Source organism: Arachis hypogaea, chromosome 9, assembly GCF_003086295.3.
Source record: "Arachis hypogaea cultivar Tifrunner chromosome 9, arahy.Tifrunner.gnm2.J5K5, whole genome shotgun sequence".
Classification (NCBI taxonomy): Eukaryota; Viridiplantae; Streptophyta; class Magnoliopsida; order Fabales; family Fabaceae; genus Arachis; species Arachis hypogaea.
The window spans coordinates 35280800-35304146 of NC_092044.1; the positions used below are offsets into that span (position 1 = coordinate 35280800).

The window sequence follows — 23347 nt, forward strand, 5'->3', positions numbered from 1 at the left end:
CATATGTTGTAGTCAATGGATTGGATGAAGATCCTCATCCTCTCTTTTCAGTAGGCATAGTTCTTCCCGTTGAAGAAAGGAGGCATGTTGTTTGACTGGCCTTCAGTGAGAGTGTAGGCAACTGTGATTGTGGCCAAGTTGTTCGCCATTGGATCTTTGCTCCAAGCGATTAAGCTTGATTCTTGAGACCTTAGCTCTTGATACCAATTGAAGGTTGTAGTAGGCTTAGAGAATGGAGGTTAAATCTATTCCTTTCGTTTTACTTACTGAAATGACCCTTTAAAGCAAACTTTCAGTTCTGAATCTATTTAAACTCAGCAGCAGAAAATTTATGAGACAATTTATTTTTGTCTCATGAATATAAAAAAACAGAACATAGCAGAGAAGAAAGAAGTTGACACCATCATGTATCCTAGTTCAGTTGCCTTATGCAATGCAACCTACATCCAGTCTCCACCACAACAGTGGTGGAATTTCCACTATAGTTAAAGTATTACATACACAAATTTTCCAAGATTGACACAATCCTTTCACACTCAAGTTCAAACCTAACTTGACTTGGTTATGCTAATACCTAACTATCCACTCTTAGTGCTCACCCAACTAAGAATGGGGTACCTCACAAGTACAAGATACTAGACACAGACTTACCTAAAGAAATCTGAAATAACTCTAAACTTTTCTCTCAAGTGTATCACTCAGCCTCTTTCACTCATAGGCTTTTGCTTGAGTTCTCTCATTATACCTTTTCACTCAAGAAATTACAGAAAGATAAACATTAAAAGGAAAATCACAATATGTAAAACATGAAGGAGATTGACTCTTCAATAGCCTCTTTGCTATGTGATAAACCAGATTTGTATGTCTCTGATTCACTTCTGCATTTTTGGCAGAATGCTTCTTTGAAAGAAAGCACTGTCCAAGTAGATGAACTTTTTCAAGGAGCACCTCTCAGAACATACACCTCAAGAACATTGGTTATCTCTCCTTGGCTTTTGAATGGTGAAAAATCTTCTTTTATCTCCTTGCATGTTGCTGAGTTGCTCTCTCCTAGGTCAACCCTCGAGCTGTGTGCTTCACCAACACACCACATCACCTTTTCCATTTAATCTTTAAATTAGGAACTTTGGTTCTGACCTTCTCTTATTGACCGAAAGCCACAGAGCATCATAAACAAATATTTCCAATGGTAAAATTCTATCTCAGCCATTGAAAACTAACTTGCTCTCCAAGACACACTTATGACCGTAGATGCACAGCAGTGTAGAACAGAGAACACTTTTTCATTTATCCAAAAATGGTAAAGCAGAAGATTTGAGATGAAGTGAAGAAAGTAAGTTGCATGCAAATGGAAATAAATCACCTTTTAATTTTTGACTCAGTTTAATATGGATTAATGTGGGTGATAAGATCTTTGTTTTATGATTAAGCTTTCTCTTTCTTTCTTCTCTGATAAAATGAGCAGGAGGAACAAAGCTCTCTTTCTTTTATTTTGTTGTTGACCGAAGCAATAAGAGATAGTGTAGACTTCAAACTTGTATGAGAAGTTTGGTGGGATCAACTTGGGTGAGCAACTCAGGCTTGGATTGGCTTTTTTCATATTCAGCCCAAGTGATTTCTTTACTTAACAACTTTGGGCTTTTAGTGTTTTATGGCCCACTTTGTTTCTAGTTTGATTTCCATCATTTTAGGCTCTGCAACTATATTTCTTTGTTCTAAATTAATTTGGGCTTTATTTGAAAGTGTAGCACACCATGAAAGTTTAAGATTTTTGTTCCATTTATTTGGGCGATTGCATTATTGAAATTTAGCATGCATCACTCAAAACAAAATCATCAAAACTAATTAGGTAGTTGGCCCAATAAAATTAATGTTTGTCATCATCAATTATGTTAGTTAATTTCTTAACTCAACAGAGATTAATCACCATTGATTTTGTAACTTTCATAAAATATGTACCCCACTATTTTAATTTAAAAATGATTAACTCTTCACTTAACTACTTTACTAACTTTCTCACTTTAAAGATCTTGATCCTAAAATATTTTTATAATTTGTATACAAAGTCTTTGTATTTTCTGTCTCATGTCCATGTTGTGATTATTCTTAAACTTGATTTGGTAAATTTTTTACTTTTTAAAAGTAACTTATAAAAATTAAATTTTAAAAGATCTTTTAAAAAAAATCACAGCATCTATGTTTAATAAATCAAATTAAAAATAACATTCAATAAGCACAAATAATATCAATTACGTTTGGTAAAATAATTTTTAAAATTTAAAAATATTATAATAAATATGAATATAAAAGTAAAATTTTAAAATTAATTAATATACGAGATTATATTAGATTTTTTAATTTTGATAAGTATAAACTAATTTTAAAAATTCTACCTTAAATACTTTTAAAAATATCCATGTCTTTTAAAAAATATAAGCATAAATATATTATCTTATTTATCAAAAATAAAATAAAAAATTTATACTCTTAAAAAACATAAACATCTTTTAAAAACACCTTACCAAACCAAACTATATTTTGATTAGTTAGATTTGTAGTGCTTCAATTTAAAAGATAAAGACTTATAAACCCTATTAAAATATTCTCACAATGGTTTAAATAAAGATACACGTCACTATCTAATTAAAGCGAGAAAGAAATCCTTCACCTTTCTTTAGAATTTTCTAGAAACATATTGAGTATTAAAGAAGGATGGATACTTTGAATAATTTAATATATTTGATCGAATATATTTAATTGAATTATTTAACTATTTATAATATTATTTTTAAATAAAATTATGGATAATTTATCTAAATAAAATGGTCGAAAAATTTTTTTACTCAAATGCAACAATTGTAATTCTTTTATTTGCGTGTCCTGATTTATTATTATGTAAACCGTGATAAGTTATCATGTTTTGCTTTTATACGTAAACCGTAGTAGGTAAACACGGTTTATAAAGTGACCAAGATGAGCATAAACCGTAATAACTAAGCACGGTTTATGAAGAGAGAACTTTGATCATAAAATCTTGTTACTTCCCACGGTTTATGAAGAGATATGTAGATGCAAAATTTTTGTTACTTGCCACGGTCTATGAAGAGAAAAATTCTATATATATGAGTGAGATTCAAGCTGTTGAAGAGTATTTTACAATGGCAAGTGAGAAAGAGAATTTTCTAAATAATAAGGGCAAATCACATCATTAAACCAGAATGGAGGAGAAATTACATGATTCAACCAAAGCAAAAAATGTAACATGGATCAACTAGAAGCGTATTTTTATGTAATTCGAATTACAAACCAACAGTAATTCGAAGTTGATCAATTCGAAATATGCAGCTAAAATTCGTACGTAATTCGAACCTATCTGATTCGAATTATGCATGCAGGTTGACTCAGGATAGTTCGAATTATAAGGGATGCAATTCGAATTACACTAAAAAAATAATTATCTAGAGTATTGGACCAGCTAAATGTTAGTTAGATTTTTTTATTTCTATTATAAAATATAAAAAAATAATTCTAAAAAAATCATGTTATTTTTTAGGATTTAATTTTTTTTATTGTGTTTTCGTAAAATTTGCACAAAATTCGCCTATCACATTAACTAAACTTACTTATTTATGTAAAGTTTGTTTATCGACTCAGCAAACTTGTTTACGTTTTAATATAATTTAAATTGTATTAGTATATTTTTATTTTTAATCAATTTAATTTTATTTATATAATTAGATTTTTAAATTATAAAATTTGTATTAGTTTGTAATTTAAAATTTAAATAGATATAATTTAAATTAATAATTTAAAAAATTAATATAAGTAAGTTTATTTAAAATTTTAAATTTTAATATTTTAAATAAACATACTCTTATTATTTTAAATTTTTTTAAATTTAAATAAACATACTCATATTATTTTAAATAAGTATATTTTTTAAAATTTTAAATAAAATTACTTATATTAATTTTAAATTTTATTGAAAATAAAACAAATATATTTATTTAAATTAAAAAATTAAAATAATAAGAGTACATTTATTTAAAAAAATTTAATTTAAAAATAATATCTAAGTATATTTATTTGTTAGTTAAAAATTAATAACCATTATTTTTTTAAATCGAATAAATATAATTAATCATGTGAGTACAATAATACAAATATATACAATTTTATAAATTATTAATTTAAATTATATCTATTTAAATTTTAAATTACAAACTAATACAAATTTTATAATTTAAAAATCTAATTATTTAAATAAAATTAAATTGATTAAAAATAAAAATATATTAATACAAGTTAAATTGTATTAAAACGTAAACAAGTTTACTGAGTCAATAAACAAACTTTACGTAAATGAATAAGTTTAGTTAATGTGATAGGTAAATTTTGTGCAAACTTTATGAAAACACAATAAAAAAATTAAATCTTAAAAAATAATATGAATTTTTTTTTTGAGAATTAAATTTTTTTTATATTTTATAATAGAAATAAAAAATCTAATTAACATTGAGCTAGTCCAATATTCTAGATAATTTTGTTTTTTTAGTGTAATTCGAATTGCATCCCTTATAATTCGAATGAGTGTAATTCGAACTACTCTGGGTCAACCTGCATGCATAATTCGAATAAGGTAGGTTCGAATTACGTACGAATTTTGGCTGAATATTTCGAATTGATCAACTTCGAATTGCTGTTGGTTTGTAATTCGAATTAGTTTGATTCGAATTACATAAAAACACGCTTCTAGTTGATCCATGTTACATTTTTTGCTTTGGTTGAATCAGGTAATTTCTCTTCCATTTTGAAAACTGCTTAAATCTCACTCATGTATAGAATTTTTCTCTTCATAAACCGTGGCAAGTAACAAAGATTTTTGCATTTACATATCCCTTCATAAACAGTAGGAAGTAACAAGATTCGGTTTATGTATAAAAAATAAAACATGATAACTTACCACAGTTTACATAATAATAAATCAGGACACGAAAGTAACGGAATTGCAATTATTGTATTTAAGTATAAATTTCTCCCAACCATTTTATTTAGGTAAATTGTCCTAAAAATATCATGTGAATTTTTCTCTTAAAAAAATTGTACTCTTTTCTGCGATTTTGTTCCAACCACTTTTTACCTATGATTCAAACCCTAACTAATTGCATTCGCCCTTATTAGCCATAAAAAATCCTCTAATAATCAAATAGAATTCGCGCTTTCAAAATGTTTTACAAGAAACATATTTATGTTTTATCTAACGCATTCTTTGTTAAATATTAAAACAAACTATTAGGAAGTTGTTTATACATGGCATATGCTGCATTTCTTGATTAAGACAGACATTAAAAACTTGTTAGCACAATCACTTCGACTTGGAATAAGCAATAAACAGGGAAAGGAATTACGAAAGACTGTACACATCGAGAAATAGGTGATGAAATAGAGAAACAACTTATATCACCAAAGTCAATAACATGGAAATCTTTCCTGCTTTTATAAGCCTAACTCATTGTTATATAGATCAAACATATAACCGTAACAAAAATGTGATTTTGTCCTTCCATTGATGAAGGTTTCACCACTTTTAATTTCCTCAAGGTTCTAAATTTACATGCAAACTAAAACAACCAAGTACGACAGAATAATATGTTCTTGTTCCGTTAGAAATTATTTTACTAACACTCTTCTGGAGTTTCAGTGCCAAAACTTTAACATTTGTTAACAATTTTGCAGATCTCAAGCAACAAACTTGCTAAGACTAGCCGAATTTGCATCTTCATTCACAGCATCTCCTGGAAAAACCATAAAAGTAGTACATGAAAATCATGATGAATCCCAAACTTGGATGACCAACATCAAGCATTTGCAATGCTTTACTAGTTGTGACATGTTTAGGCACCAAATCAGACTTATAAAACAAATCGACAAGGTAGTTAAACTAATGTAGACACAACAAATGATGCAGCAGTCAAGCTGGCAAATAAATACTTGGAACATAGTGGATGATTAATGAGTGACATTTATGTATGAATTTTTCTCCTTATTTTTTCAACAATTTTAACTTTTAACAGTTCACTGAACTAATGTTATTGCCTCTTGTCCTGCTATCATTCTCCATCCATTTATACCCTAACACTTCCTATTTAAGACTGGAAATTTTCTCTAACAGGAGGAGTTGATGAGATAAACAGAAACTGATAATAAGTTCTTAGAACGAATCATTTTTTTATCAAAATGAAACTAAAAACAACTAACATCCACTCAACTGCCCCAAAATCAAATAGCAAAAGTAAGAAACATATTGTCATCAAGGAATAGCAACACAAATGCTTTGTGAAATAAGCCCTTTTTCCCTCGTTGAAAATTTATATCTATATTAAAACAATAAATGAAGGTAGTAACAAACTATCTCCATGGTCTTCCTAACGGTAATATATTATCACCTACAACACTTAATACAAAAATTGACAAGGAGGTTTCGATTGGAGCCAGGAGTAAGTCAAGCTAGCTCGTGAGCCAATTTGAGTTCAACTTATGGATAGGTCGATAAGCTAAGCTCATGAGTTTGTGAGCCAAGTTTGAGCCAAGATTTGAACTCATTAAATGAGTTGAACTTGAACTTGTATTTTGTACTTTTAATCACATAGGCATATATTGATAGACGAAATAAATCATAATTGATAGATAGACAACATATATATATGTTCATGTTATTTGAGCCAGCTCGTGAGCTCAATTCAACTTGTGAGCTTTTGGTGAGTCGAGTTTAAACTTTACAAATAGACTCGATTGTTAATGAGTTGAGTGATGAACCAAACTTGAACTTAGGTTGGCTCGATTCCATCCCTAATTTCAATTCAGGGTTTCTTTCCCCCTCCAAATTGAAACCTTGTTTTGTCAAGGCAATATCTGATGTTGCCAGAATCACAAGTGAAAATAAACTGTGTTCCATCCAAATAATTGACCGCATTATAAGCATACCAAAACTTCTCAAACACAAGGGATTATATGTATAACATTGGCTCCCAAGTCACAGAACTCATAACACAAAAAGAAATAATTTAGGGTTGGCAGGAGTACCTGAACTCATGGGTACCCGATCCGCCTCTACTGGGTCGGGACGGGTAATAACCCGACCCAGTGCGGGGCGGGTGCACCAGCAGGGCAGGGTCAGGGTGTACCCACCCCGGAGTATATATTTTATATTATATATTATAATATAAAATATATAAAAATTAATAAATATAAAAAATATATAAATAACTTTTGTGCCTAGGGTTTCACTCTTTAGTTCAAATTTCAAACTCTAATCTTCTTCTCTAGTGAGTAAGAGTAGTGAGAGCAGCGAGCTTCTTCTCCAATGCCTACCCGCCGGCTGCCGTCCTCCGTTTGAGAGCAGGGCTTCTTCGAATTCTCCAATGCCTGAACTTACCCAGACTCCCAGAGCAGAGCTTCTTCTTCGAATTCTCTAACGCCTGAACTTACCCGCCGGCCGCCGTCCTTCGTCTGAGAGCAGAGCTTCTTCTTCGAATTCTCTAACGCCTGAACTTACCCGCCGGCCGCCGTCTGCCGTTTGAGAGCAGAGCTTCTTTGAATTCTCTAATGCCTGAACTTACCTGCTGGCCGCCGTCCTCTGTCTGAGAGCAGAGCTTCTTCTTCGAATTCTCTAATGCCCGAACTTACCCGCCCGCCGCCGCCCTCCATCTGCCCCTAAGTTCTCTCTTTCTCATTGTGATTTGTGAATCTGCAACGTCACTGTCGCCGCAAATCACTGAATCTGCAGGTACGTTCCTATCTATCTCTCTCTCTCACTCTCTCTCTCTCTCTCTCTCATTGTGAATCTACAACTATAACTGTAACTGCAACATGTTAGGAATAGTAATATGCAGCTAATTAGGGGCACTAATAATCTGTAATTCTGGAACTCTGTTATTCATATGTTTGCTTATCATTCATTTACTCGGTAACTCTGTAACTGCAACTGCAACTTATGTTAGGAAGAGTAATATGCAGCTAATTAGGGGAACTCATAATCTGTAACTCTGGAACTCTGTTATTCATATATTTGCTTATCTTTCATTTACTGTGGAACTCTATAACTCTGTAACTGTAACTGCAACTTATGTTAGGAAGAGTAATATGCAGCTAATTAGGGGCACTCATAATCTGTATAATCCATATTTACAAATCCAATGGCTTATGCCTTGATACCGTTTTATATGCATAACATACTTCTTCAATTACTCCATATTTACTAATCCATTTGTTTATAAGATTAAATCTAGTTTATATGCTCTATTTAGTCTTTCACAGCGCTGTATTATTATTTGTAGCAACTTATGTTAGGAAGACTAACATGTTTATTGTCATCATATATTACTTGCATTATTTTTGTCTGTTTTTATTTTTGTTGCTATAAGTATTTTTATTTTGTTTAATGCTACTTAGTTTTTTCAATTTTTTTTATGTAGGTGTTTTAAGATTATTTCATGACTAATAATGCTAGAGAAGACACACAAAGCAACAGTGTTGCTCCTCTCCTAATAATAATGAAATTGAAGTTCAGAGTAATGATAATCCAACTTCAGAAACTCCACAAGCAACAGATAATAATGTCTCAACTCCAGAAGGATCAACTCCTATTGAAGGTGATAATAAGGCTAATGTTAAAAGTGCTTATTGGGAGTATTTTGATCGTTTGAAAGTTGAAGGTGAATAGAAGGCAAAATGCAAATTTCGCAAGAGTGTGCTTAATGCAAATCCGAGGAATAGTACCAAGTTATTGAAGGCAATCATCAATTGTTGAATCAATAGCAAAAACAATCACAAATGCAAAAAGTGAATGAAGATGGCTCTGTGTTTGATCCTTCATACACAAAAAGATGTGTTGCCGAAATGATTGTCTTGCATGAGTATCCTTTGAGTTGTGTGGACTACCATGGATTGAGGCGAGTGTTTGCTTCAATGCAACCAACATTTAAAGTGCCTAGTCAAAACACAATTAGGAAAGACATCTTGAAGATGTATGGGGATGAGAAGCTAAAGTTAACTCTTCAACTAGATGAAAATAATAGCAGAGTTGCAATAACTAGCGACATGTGGACTTCTAATCAAGAAAAAAGATACATGGTTGTCACGGCTCACTATATTGATAGTTCGTGGAAGTTGCATATGTGCCTATTGATGTACTTCAAAAAATTTATAAACTTTTATACATTGTGTTGTCTTCATATGTTGATTTTCATTAATCTAAAATGCATACATGTTTGTTTCTTTTCAGCTTTTGTTATGTTCCTTGTCCACATACAAGTGAAGTTCTCACTCAAACATTGATTAAAAAAACTATTATAATGGAACATTGATAAAAAATTATGCACTGTTACATTGGATAACTGTTCTATTGATGATACTATGATAGATGAACTGTTGGAATTGAGTTTCAATTTGAAAAAATATATCCAGATCCAACAAAATGTTCCAAGCAAGATGGCAGAATTCATCAGTTCTGTAATGAGATGGTTAATGAATGCAATAAAAAAATGAGTTTATGATGTGTCACATATTGGTATAAAAGAAGTTCATGAAAGTGGAAATGTAATCTATTTGGGCGTGATGATTATATGGTATATCTTAAAAGAAAAAAAAATGACAAGGAGTTCATATGTGAATATTGAGTTTGATCATTATCTTGAGGAGGAAACTCATCCTCCAAATTAACCTAACTTTAATGTTTTGAAATGATAGAAGAACAATCAGATGAAACTTAAAATTCTTGCAAAAATAGCCAAGGATATATATTCTATTCCAGTGTCAACTGTTGCCTCCAAATCTGCTTTCAGTACAAGTGGTCGTGTAATTTCTCCTCATCGCAGAAAGCTCAAAGAAAACATAACTAAAGCTTTGATGTGTGGCTAAAGTTGGTTGTGGACAACTTTGGGAAGTAAAGGTAATATATTATTTAATCTTCATTTATGTTAATTTTTTACATAATACTAATTCATTTGTTAATTGCTATCTCTTTCAATTTTCAGGTTTAAATCTTGACTTTCAAACTTTTAATGACGATCAAGATGTGGAAAATGATCAAGAATAAGGATTGAAGACTCCTTTATATCTAATGTTGTAATTTCTTTATTATGGTGTTAAATTTGTAGTGATCGGACATTAGCTTTTTTTTATTTCATGTTATTTGACATTGTATGAATTTTATGTTTGTATTTTAATTTATTTATGAATTTTAAATTTTTATCTTAATTTATATATGAATATGTAAAAATTAAAGTGTTATTTAACTTTTATCGGGGATGGGAGGGGCGGGCTCGGATAGGGCAAAAGCCCGCCCCTATCCGTCCCACTGCCAACCCGAGAATAATTACTCTTCTACAATTCCAAATACCAGACAATTTTTTTCCAATATGCCAAGAACATCGCTAGCAGAAAGCCCCATTGTTACTTTTGATGCATTGGCAATGTTTCATCAACGGATAAGTGAAAGCCATTTCGTTAACATCTTGACTCATCATACGACAACAATACTTAGTCCTTTTATTGAGTCAACAAATACTAAGTGCGTGCAATTAGTCTGTAAATTGACCCAAATTGCTAAAATAGTTAGTCTGAAGAAAAAATCAAAATGATTTTATTGAAATACAAGGGGAAAATGCAAAACAAAACCCTCTTGAACATGATATCGATTTGGGTAGACAAGACCAAATGATGTTAATGTTACATAAGAGGTTCGACGAAATGACACTGGGCTACAACAAAATGTTAAGTTGTCAAACAAAATAACACTAGGGGCAAGATATCAATCAAGTTGTCAAACAAATTTGAGAAAGACGAGGCTTTAAAATTGGATGTACAAACCAACAAGGTCGACTGAATACTAAACATCAATAGACCTACAGAATTCCTCCTACGTCTATGAGGCTTTTATGCTGACAGTTGTTTATCCAAGTGCCAATGGGATATGCACTTCTTTGCTAAGTTCATGAAAAGTGTCAATGGATACACAGTGTAAATCAAATCACTATTCAAGTAATTTAATTGAAACTATTACCTAATCATATCCATGCATCATTGGATGTTAAAACATTTATATAACTTGAGTATACAAACTAAATCCAAATTAATTGCTTCCAAAATTAGGGTTAGCAAGTAAATTACCGGCTGTAGAATGCGGGGTTTCGCCGTAGATGGCCTTGAGCCTATGCAGCGGTACGAGGGCGTCGTCGCTCGCGGCTTCTGCGTAGAGCTGCTGCTTCCAATTCCAAAGAGTCCTTTTAATATCCTTATTTGATTTTACAAGAGATGCTTTCTCAGTCTCCAGAGCCTCAATTATTTTTTGCTGATGGAATGATCTACCAGCCAGCACCATAAACGAAGCAGCGAGACAAACATTGATCACCGTATTGTTGTTCGAAGCTTTCCTTGCACTTTCAACTATCCTATTAACAAACTCCATTGCCTGAAATTCAAAGAAAAACGGTTACGAAAAACACAATTTAACACTTAATTTAACAAGTCAACAGAATTTTACAACATAACAACATAATTTAACAATTTAACATTGAAATTAATGGAATTTAAAATACCACTTGGTGGATGACGGTGGCGCAGAAGCAGAGGGCACCAGCGAGGGAATAAGACAACGGTGGCAAGGACGAGGAATTAGGGGTAGAGGGAGAAATGAGTTGGGAGGCAGAGATCGAGAGTGAGAGAGGCTGTGAGTGTGTGTAGGGAGGGAGAGCGATGGCGAGCGAGGGAGAATAGAGAATGGAGTGTGGAGATGGGGACAGCGAGAGAGATGAGAGGGTTGAGATTGAGGGTAGCTGGCTAGCGGCGGTTAAAGTACTTAGGGTTATTTCAGGAATTTCACTAAGAAAATTATTTAACATAAATTCAGCAAACAGATCTTCAAAATTGAAAGAAATTTGTAAACCAAATAAGGATGTGTTATGCTAAAGGAACAAGTGTTTTTGTTAATTAAATTTAATTAAATTGATCTAATATTTATAAAAATTATTTTCATTATTTTTATTTAGTTATTCATTCAAATTTTATTGTTCAATTTAGCTGGACACTTCAACCTTTGTAACATGTACTATTTTTCAATAAAAAATACTACTAGATTTATAATTTTTTGCATACGTAAATTTCATAATTTTAATTTTATTTTATCAATTTTTTATTTAAAAGAAGTTAATCCTAACCACTCCTCGCACCTATTTTATCTCATCCTATTGGTAAGAGCAGATACTTAATTTTTCTTTGGAACAAAATATACAAATTTAAAAAATAAAAATACTATGTACGGACATAAAATTAGTCGTCAAATCAATTAAAATAGATCATTAAAATTCAAAGTAAATGATTCAACCACTTCTTAAGTTTAAAGAATGTCAAACTTAAAAATTTAATTTGTTTTGACAAATACAAAAGTCAACCATCAATAGAAATGACACAAGATAAAACACTTTGAAAATGACTATCAGGTTGAATAATTATGGACATAAATTACATTCTGAAAATAATTTAACATAAAACAGATTACTTTAGTCCACAAAACTACTAGTTAAGAATCATAAGTGAATTCTAGACTATGAGCGTCTAACTTTCAGACAACCACATAACCATAATAGCTTTGCAATAATAATAAACCAAATGTACAAAGTGCAGAACATGCACAATACCGCATTATATATTATGTGACATGACTATTTGTAGTGATCTTTTAGTATTATGATCTATTTATTAATCCTCATTGTATCTGCCAAATAACACAATCAATTTCCTTTAGGAAATTTCATGTTTCTTATGAAATATCTCTCAAGATATAAACGAAATCACAATCAAAAGTAAGCATGCTGTCAATTTAACCACCTAATTACACAAATCACATCATAAAAAGTTAGTCCTCTGCCATCCAAAACTAGTGTAAATGTTACCAGGAAAATATGTCCAAAAATTAAGAGTTAGTTAAAAATGTTGTTAACAAAGAGTTGGTTTAGTTGACGATTTACAAATGCCACAAAGGAGGCCTAGAGGGAAATTCAATAATTGTTTGGTTTGCATATTATTATTATTATTATTTTAAATCAAATAACTCAACATAACAACGTGGATCATACTAAAAAACAAGAATAAATGACAGAAAATAAAACGACAGACATAAGTTTACTATTCTTATGTTATCTCTATCATTACTTTCAACAACTACAAGGTCAACCACCACTCTACTACTTATAACTTTTGAGCAATCTGTTAATTTTGACAACCTCTACTATTTTATTCTAAAAGACAGTCTAATAATCCAAATAACATAGCAAGAGCCAATCAACCACTTCTTACGCACTCTCTTTTTTATTGACACTGTTATACAACTCTCAAAGTGTTATTTTACAATTCTTGAGGAAGTCAAAAGTAGTCCAAAATCAACCATCAAAGAACACCACACTTGTCAAGTAAATTCACAATTAAAAAATAAATACTGAACAGCTTCAACATCCTTCGTAGAGAGCACATATACTGATATCAAGGTTCTGAAAACCGGACCGGTCATCAAACCACTTTTGTTACTGGTTCACTACTGATTCACTGGTTCAACCGGTGCAACCGTAGTTCAACCGAAAAAACCGTTAATAAATAAATTTAAAATATCTTCCAAATTTAAGGCGCCACATGAAATGTCAACAACCAAAATCATATAATATTATCAAAATACAATCACAAAAATAACAAAAAGAAATATCCAAATTTGAAATGTCAACATGAAAATTTGTCATCAATCATCAAAATCTACAAAAACTTGCTGCAGACAATTAACATAGTTATACTTCCATTAAAAATGACTGGATTGAATCACAGTGCACAAGTTCAAGACAGAGGATATTGCCTTAATGTAGCTGGGTCAAAAAAATAAAACAAAAAATGATAAGTGTTGCACAACAAACACACAATAGAGCCTGAAAAAAAAAATCCAACGCAGGAGGAGAGGCAGGGCCAATGCAACCAAACAATGAAACAAATTTTTTTTTTTTAAACAACAGAACAATGAAAACATGAATCATACAATCACCAATTGCAAATTTTTTCTTCATAAAAACAGAACAATGAAAACATGAAAGCATATAATAAATCAAAAGATCACCAATTGCAAATTTTTGTAATAACAGAAGTTAGAACAATGAAAAATGAAGCATATAATAACTCATACAATCCCCAATTGGAAGAGAATATTGAAAACATTCAGCATATAATAACTGAGGCAGAAAACAGTCTGAACAGAGCATATTGAAAGAGAAAAAATGGAAGATAGTCACCATCTAAGCAAATGCTACTTGATTGGCAGAAACCATTATTATGAGCAAGAAAAATGCTTCTTGATTTATATTATCATCCATAACTGAAATTAACAGTTACAATCTAAGCACAAGATTAAGAAACTAACTCCTATAAGAATTAAGAAACCTGTAATTCGATTCCAAAGTTTTGTTAACGGAAATAACATGTTGATAACATAATCGCTAATCAAATACTAAAGTGACGTTCATTTTTGTTTTCAATAATGATTAATTACAAAACTTCTTTTATGATTTTGCAAAGTAATCGCCACCAAACCCCACATCTAATGAAATCAAATAGTAATTAAAAAGGGAACACGGATAGTATTAGATATAATGTTTCTCCTACAGAAACCATAGCGTAACTTAATTCCAGCAAATTCACTAAGCCAGTATCTATTTATCAGAAGAATCAGTATCAATTTATCATCAAGAAGTAAGCCAATAACAGAGTTAATCAACCAAGAGTCCAAGAACAAGTAAGAACAAGCACTGACTGATTACCTTCGGCGAGGATAGTGAGCAGATATTTGAAGGAGAGGGAGCAACAATGTGACGCGGAGAAGCTGGCGGCAGCGACGAGCACACGACGGACGACAATGGAGGCTGGCAAAGAAGCTGGCAACTCGCGAAGAAAAGAAGCTGGGGGAGAACGGTGGAACGGCGGCGGTGAGAAGAACGACGGCGACAATGGAGGCTAGGGTTTATCACTTTTTTTTTTCTTTCTTTGAGAGAGAAGCTTGGTTGAAGGTTTCAAGGTGACTGAAAGCAATGGCCGGCGGCGCTGATTCTCACTCCCTGCGGCGGTGGGGGAGACTTCTGTGACCTAGGGTTGTGATTTGGGGGTGGGGGACTGCAGCGCAGAGGAAATGGGGGTGAGGACCGAAGAGAACCTTGGCGGGTTCTACTTCTTAACAACGCAAGGTCGCTTCAAGAGAACCGACCGGGTCCCGGTTCAACCCGACCAATCGGTTTCTAATTGATTTAGCGGTTTCTAACCTGTTTTTTACAATAACGGTTTTTAAGGCTGAACCGAATCGCATTAGTGTTCCGTTCGCAGTTATACCGGTCGAATAGGTCAGTCCGATCTAATTTTCAGAATCATGACTGATATACAATATCGCTTTGTTTAATAATATCCAATAGATTCAAATGATCTTCAGTGATAACCCAATCAATTAAAACAAAACAAGTAAACACAACTCATAGAGGAATCAATTCGCTCCAAATCTCTTTATTGTGTTTATAGCATGCTATATCCTCTGAAAGAGTTTTCACTTACAAAACATACATAAATGAATTAGTAGAAAATACATTTATTTTATCAAACTTCTACAAAAATTCATCCTCTCTTCTTCCTATCAATTTAATTGGTTATAAAAATTCCGTGAAGTTTGTCTAAAAGCTCCAACTCATATTGACAAAGTTTTTGCCTCCATTAATAGTTCCAAACGCATTTAACTTAATCCCAAAACTCATTGTTTCCTATAACAAATTCTTTTTTTGTTTGAGATTGAGAAAAAAAAAACTAAAAAATGAGGCTTTCAAATTTTCAAACTATAATTACGTATTATCCTAAAATCTAGTTCTTTTTCCATCTCCTACCTCTATAGTAAGATCATTGGCCATTTTTTTCATATGTTAGTCCTTAATTTGTAATTGACAAATGTCTATCTATGGACTTCCTAAAAAGATCTAACTCGACATTATATCATTAGAGTTCAAATTATTGTAAGTACACAACTTTCTTTTATAGTGGACAATCTTCTTTAAAAAACTTCCACCACTATTTATAAACAGTGCAATATTAAGAATAACTGTATTTACAAATCTCAATTCTCTTATCTTCTTTGGTGCTATACCATCCTCCTTCTTACTAGAACCATGTTAGAGTTTTTATTCTCTTGATCCTAAGAATTTTCTTTGGCATCGCTAAGATAGTAAACAGACAAACTACAACTAAACCTTGGACTTTTACTTTCAACAACCTCAGTTTAATTTCTCCTACTCCACCTTATTTAAAAGAACTAGTAACATTGTAGTCTTGTGATAAACTAAAATTTTATGGTTTATCCTATAGTAAATTTGATGAAATTTTATCAATTTTCTCACATTTATTCATTGAAATAGCATAGTTTTATGAATTCTTCCTAATTTGCACTTAAGATTGAAAACATGCTTTTTATGCTCTTAATTTGCTAAATTTAATTCACTTTAATTCCACTCGATGTTTTGATGTGTTTGTTTAGTGATTTCAGGCTTAGGAGGTAAGGATTGGATCAAAGAAGGGAAGAAAAAAGGCATGCAAAGTGGAGAATTCATGAAGAAATGAGAATTTGGTGGAACTCATGGCCACGCATTTGTGTGCCTCACCCGTTTGCGTGAGGGAGGATTTCGTCAGGCCACGCATACGCGTGACTGATGAGCGGATATTTTATACGCTTTTTGGGGGTAATTTCATGTAGATTTTAGTATATTTTAGTTAGTTTTTAGTATATTTTTATTAGTTTTTAGGCAAAATTCATATTTCTGGACTTTACTATGAGTTTGTGTGTTTTTCTGTGATTTTAGGTATTTTCTTGCTGAAATTGAGGGAGCTGAGCAAAAATCTTATTCAGGCTGAAAAAGGACTGCTGATGTTGTTGGATTCTGACATCCCTGCACTCGGAATGGATTTTTTGGAGCTACAGGAGTCCAATTGGCGCGCTCTCAATTGGGTTGGAAAGTAGACATCCAGGGCTTTCCAACAATATTTAATAGTTCATACTTTGCTCGAAGATAAACGACGTAAACTGGTGTTTAACGCTAGTTCCATGTTGCATTCTGGTGTTGAACGCCAGAAATAGGTTGCAAGTTGGAGTTAAACGCCAGAAACAGGTTACAACCTGACGTTTAACTCCAGAAATAGCCCAGGCACGTGAGAAGCTCAAGTCTTAGCCCCAGAACACACCAAGTGGGCCCCAGAAGTTAATTTCTGCACTATCTATCTTAGTTTACTCATTTTCTGAAAACCTAGGTTACTAGTTTAGTATTTAAACAACTTTTAGAGACTTATTTTGAACCTCATGACATTTTTAGATCTGAACTTTGTACTCTTTGACGGCATGAGTCTCTAAACTCCTTTGTTGGGGGTGAGGAGCTTTGCAGCGTCTCGATGAATTAATGCAATTATTTCTGTTTTCTATTCAAACACGCTTGTTTCTATCTAAGATATTCATTTGCACTTTAATATAAAGAAGGTGATTATCCGTGACACTCATCACCATTCTCAACCTATGAATTCGTGCCTGACAACCACCTCTGTTCTACATTAGATTGAATGAGTATCTCTTGGATTCCTTAATCAGAGTCTTCGTGGTATAAGCTAGAATCCATTGGCAGCATCCTTGAGAATCCAGAAAGTCTAAACCTTGTCTATGGTATTCCGAGTAGGATTCAGAGATTGGATGACTATGACGAGCTTTAAACTCGCGAGTGTTGGGCGTAGTGACAGACGCAAAAGGATCAATGGATCCTATTCCAGAATGAGTGAGAACCGACAGATGATTAGCCGTGCGGTGACAGTGCACCTAGACCATTTTCACTGAGAGGACGGATGGTAGCCATTGACAACGGTGATCCACCAATACACAGCTTGCCATAGAAAGAGCCTTGCGTGCGTGAAGAAGATGACAATAGGAAAGCAGAGATTCAGAAGACAAAGCATCTCCAAAACTCCAACACATTCTCCATTACTGCGTAACAATCACTAATTTCATGCTCTTTTACTTCTTACAATTGAAACTAAAGAACCCTATTGGTATCCTGACTAAGAATAATAAGATAACCATAGCTTGCTTCAAGCCAACAATCTCCGTGGGATCGACCCTTACTCACGTAAGGTATTACTTGGACGACCCAGTGCACTTGCTGGTTAGTTGTGCGAAATTACATAGTGTGAGTGTAATTTTTGTGCACCAGTGACATCCCGCGTACGTGTGACACTTGGCACGTGACTAACTTAAAGAAAACGTGAATGGTGATTTCTGAGCTCATCCAAGCCCAAATCCAACTCATTTCTGAAGTATTTGAGGCCAAATTCAAGAAGGAACAAGGGGAGAGTAATTAGGTTTAATTAGAAATATGCTTTAGGTTAAATTCTAAAAAGAGAAGCTCTCTCTTCTCTCTAGAATTAGGATAGATTAGTTAAATTTCTTTTAAGTTTAGGTTTAATTCTTGTCTTGATTTAGTTTTCCTTGCTTGTTATTATTCTAGCACTTTAATTCTTGAAGTTTTATTTGTTATTTCCTTTATTTTGTTGTCTTTATGCTTATGAAACTCTTGTTACTTTTGATTTTTATTTAATGCAATTTGATGTTCTTTGTTTATTGATGTTTATTTGAGTTATTGTTATTGTTATCTTGAATTTGGTAGTCATAGATTTTATTAATTCTTGCTATTTATTATACTTTCCTTTTATGTCTTCCAAGTGTTTGAAAAAATGTTTGGTTGGTTTTTAGAGTAGATTTAGATACTTTTGACTTGAGATTGAGGACTTAGGTGCCTTGATGTCATTGATGTCTAGTGTCATTGGTGATTTAGGGTTATTAGTTGGTTTTATGACCAATTACGTACGTTCACTTGACTTAACCCTCCAATGTTAGAGAAAAACTAAGTAGAATTAACTCTTTGTAATTACCATGTTGTGGTCAATGATACAAGATGAAAATCCTTGACTCTTGATCCTTGCCATGAATAGCCTTTTAGCATTTATATTTTCTTAGTTGTTAGCTTTACTTTCTTGCAATTTATATTTCTTGTTTATCAAACGAAAAAACCCCAAAAATTTTCATAAATAATAATATGCACACTTTCCTGCAATTCCTTGAGAGACGACCCGAGGTTTAAATACTCTTGGTTTTTATTGGTTTGACTTAAGTGACAAACAAAATTAAACTTTGATTGAGGGTTATCTATCGGTTTGGATCTATACTTCAACGAGATTATTTTTGTGAAAATTCCTATCCGACGATTTTCCTCACGTCAAGTTTTTGGCGTTGTTGTCTGGGAATTGAAAATGTACGCTTGTTATTGATTATTATTAATATGTTGATATTGTAAATAGCCTTATTTTTGGTTTATTTGTTAGTTTTTGCTAGTTTTAGGAATTTATTTCGCTATTTCTTACTAGTGTTTGCTTTTGTGTTCTCTTACTAATATGCAGTCTCATCCTTTTGGCTTTGAATTTGGTTACAACTATATTGCATGAAGTACGAACTTCAATGATGGTAGATGCTATGGGAATGATAATCAATTGAGAGAGGAACTATATTCTCATGAATAGACTTCATGGTATCCGTACCAATTTTCTATATCTAAAAATGATCGTAATTCTCCCCATAGTGCATCCCAATAGGAACTAATTTCGCAACATTATTCTCAACCTTACTCAGAAGCCTCAAACCACCAAGTGCAAGAACCAGAATAACCGGCTTAATAAAATAATAATTTTTAACTGTTCGAAATAGGTTTGAAAATATGGAAATGATATTTTTGAAAATAAAAAGGTGAAGTTTGAATTCAATGATTTTTTTATTGGGAAAATGTATCTTTTGCAAAATTTTTTTGTAAAATTGCGTACCAGTGCTTAAGCCGATAGTACCGGTTCTAGTCTGTCCGGTACCGTGTATTGAGAAAAGTAAGATTTTGAAAATTGAATTTATTATTTTGAAAAAATAAAAATAATTTAAAATTAAAAATCGGACGCTAATATTAAAGGTTTTGGGCCAAAGTTGGGCCAAATGACCTAAAATGCTAACGAGTTGGATCGGACCCAAGTTGAGCCCAAACCAATATATATAAACCAAGTTAATGAGCATTTCAGCTCAGTTTTACCCTAACAAAGAGAAAGGGGCGCTGGTAAGGGAAGAGAGGAGAAGATGGATTGCTATTATTCATCTCCTCCTTCTTTTGGCCATAACTTGAGCTACGAAGCTCCAATTGACGAGCCGTTTGCAGCCACGCGAATCTCTTATCGAGCTCTTCATTTCTATCTAGTCATATTTGGTAAGATTTCGAAACTCAAGCTCCAGTTTCTCCAGTTCTAACAATTTCGTGTTTTTATGTTTGGTTTTTGAATATATTTTGCGATTTTGGTTATTTAGGGGTAATATAGCATTGGAATATTATTGGATTTTACTCCTAATATTGTTAGATAAGGTAAGTCTCTTCAATATCTTGTGGTTTGATGTTTTGGGTTAGCCCTAGTGATGTTTTTGTATGTTATATGATGTTAGATTAAGGTTTGATATTTGTTGGAGTGAGCTTGATGGTTTTGGAGCTTTGAGTTTGAGCTTGGTATTTTGAGTTGTGTGGAAATCAACTAACGAATAGTTTCGGTTTCATTTATGTAATATGTAATATTATTGGACACTTAGGCTAGTGGCCTTTAAGATAGGTTTGAATGATGTGGTTGTATGATTATTTGTATGTACATGTTATGCTTGATGATGGTTTGGATGGAGGTTAAATGAGTTTACATGTGATAATATATATATATATATATATATATATATATATATATATATATATATATATATATATATATATTGGTAGATGATGATTATTAATGAGTATGATGACTTTGATGAGTTATGATGGTGGGTGTTGATGTTTGAAGATGAATGTTGATGATGATATTGATTATTGGTTATTATGGTTCATGTTGAACACAAATGATTGAGGAGATTTAATGAATTGAATGGATTGATTGATGATAATGGGACTAATTGGATGAAAGATTTGATATATGTAGCATTAATGATTATTGGAAATATTGAATGGTGGTATTAAGGAACTTTGGTGTGAATTTAGGTTGAACTTGAAGTTGAATGAGGTGAGTATTAAATGGTTTTGATAGTTAGGTAATTGATAAATGATTGGGGAGTGTCTATTGTGGATTTTGGGTTATTTTGAGTATGTTTTGAGTTGGTCTGATTTTGAAGTTTTGAAAAACTAGAGAATTGTCTCTTTTAGTAAAAATCTATTTTTAGTGAATTTTGGCAGATCATAACTTGAGCCTCGATTTTTTAAATTGATATAAAGTTTGAGAATAATATAGTTTTGTAGAGGAAGTTATGAGCGTTTGAAGTTTGGTGCAAAAATATGAAAATTCTGCAGCTTAAAATTTTCCCAAGTCTGCTAAGGCATGTGTACGCGGACCTGTGCACGCGACGCTATCATTGGCCATTGCCAAGTGCTCTCGCATATGCGGGCACTAGCTTATGTACGCGAGCATGTGTTTTCAAGGTTTGCGTACGCAAACTTTTAACACACGACGCAAGCATTCCATTCAGGGTGGAACACTCGCGTACGCGAGCAGGGTGTCACGTACGCGATCACCCACTTTCATACCCTTGCATACCCTTGCGTACGCAAACAAAGGACTTGCGTATGCAAGATCCCTATTTTACTGAAAATGTATTTTTCTTCACTTTTAAGGGTTCTCTAGCTTTCTAAACTTTCTTAACTTCTCATTAAGGCTTGTGGTTAGTAATTAGGCCCTAAGACTATTATAGATGGGTTTATGATTTGAGATTAGTGGATTTATATACGAGTTATAGAATATGGTGACTTAGGCTTGGTATGTCAGTTGGGTGGATTTGTCTTGTGAACTAATGGGGAGCCGGGTTGATGATGAACTTGAGATATTGATGATAGATGATGAGATTGGAACTTGAAATGAATGATTATGGTTAATAGAATGAGTATGAACGGAAGTGTACTATGAGCAGTGGCCTCTAAGAAGGATTATGTGATTATGACTTGCATTGTTCTTTGTCGTAGGGACTGTGGCAGTCTCCTGCCTAAGTTCGGATGTGAGGGCTATGGTAGTCTCCCGCTCATGTGACATGCATTGTTTTGGTAAGTTACTATGCACCTCGGGCAAGGGCTATGGACTTCTCCCGCTTGTCGAGGTAGCGGTGCTAGCGTAGGGGTCGAGATAGTCTCCCGTCTACGTTGGGATGTGAGGGCTATGACAATCTCTCGCTCACATAACTTTTCTGTCGCAAGAGTGAACTCGGGCATTATAACCCAAAACAGTATGCCGGGCACTATATCCAAAGGTCAATAATGTGCAGGGGACTATATCCCTGGCGTGGCAGAGAGGTGATGTCCTCGGAGATGTGTCGGGTTGGCATTTTGAATTGTCAAGTGATATCACAAGCCAAATATGATAGACATTCATCATATGCATCTTTTACATGCTTGCCTACTTTGATTACTTGAGTTATGCCTATTTGAATAACATACCTAAATGCTACTTGATTTACCTGTTATATATGTATACCATTTGAGTTTTACTTGTTTGCATTATATGTGTTTTAATGGCGTTGAGGAGGATTGGTAGGCGAAGGTGATGGGATCGCATGGAGGGTAGGTTTGTGAAGGCTGTGGGACAGCAGTGACTATTTTTAGTTAGAAATCCCTTAAGTTAGAATACCCTATTTATGGTTTATATATATTATGTTGTTAAGTTGAATATTTGTTTTTTATGTGAAGTTCTAGGATTGCCTTTGGCGTCCCAGAACCTTATATCTTACATATTAAGCATTGTTACCATATTGAGAACATCCGGTTCTCATACCATATGTTGTTCGTTTTTCAGATGCAAGTCGCAACCCACCTCGATGAGTTTGCAGATATAGTGACAGCGCGGAGGATCTTATGCACTCTTTTGTATTTTTATTATTTGTTGTAGTACTTTCTCTCACCTTTTTATTTTATACTTTATGGCCTTTGATGCTTTATTTGAGAGATAAGTTGTACAAGCTGTTTTAAACTTCTAAAACTCTTTTGTATTTCAATTTGACTAGCCGGCCTAAACTCTGCAGGCTGTGACTAGTCCTCTTTTTGGTAGATCATACATGTGTGTGTGTGTGTATATATATATATATATATATATATATATATATGTTGTTAATTTAATTATTACCTTGTATATCCTAGAGCTATCTACAAGG

The 23347-nt window shown here is 32.9% G+C and overlaps 1 protein-coding gene across 2 annotated transcripts; it reads right to left on the reverse strand.

The window, feature by feature from the left end:
• Window positions 1–5431: 5431 nt before the first annotated feature.
• LOC112710863 (uncharacterized) lies at window positions 5432–15297 on the reverse strand. 2 transcript variants are annotated; one of them, XM_072202904.1, is made up of 3 exons: window positions 14850–15297; window positions 11170–11470; window positions 5432–5795 (listed from the first exon to the last, which is right to left on the reverse strand). In XM_072202904.1, the coding sequence occupies exons 2-3, from the start codon at window positions 11465–11467 to the stop codon at window positions 5740–5742; spliced, it is 354 nt and encodes a 117-aa protein (XP_072059005.1). In that variant the 5' UTR covers window positions 11468–11470; window positions 14850–15297; the 3' UTR covers window positions 5432–5739. The 2 variants fall into 2 exon arrangements, with proteins under 2 accessions (XP_072059005.1, XP_072059006.1); XM_072202905.1 differs by lacking the exon at window positions 5432–5795 and adding an exon at window positions 8722–8989 and having other exon boundaries at window positions 14850–15251.
• Between the last annotated feature and the right edge of the window lie 8050 nt (window positions 15298–23347).

Coding starts and splice junctions, on each gene's coding strand:
- LOC112710863 (XM_072202904.1), bottom strand. CDS start 11,467: ATGGAGTTTGTTAATAGGATAGTTGAAAGTGCAAGGAAAGCTTCGAAC. Junction 5,796..11,169: donor AACCCCGCATTCTACAGCCG/GTAATTTACTTG, acceptor TGGTTTTTCCAG/GAGATGCTGTGAATGAAGAT.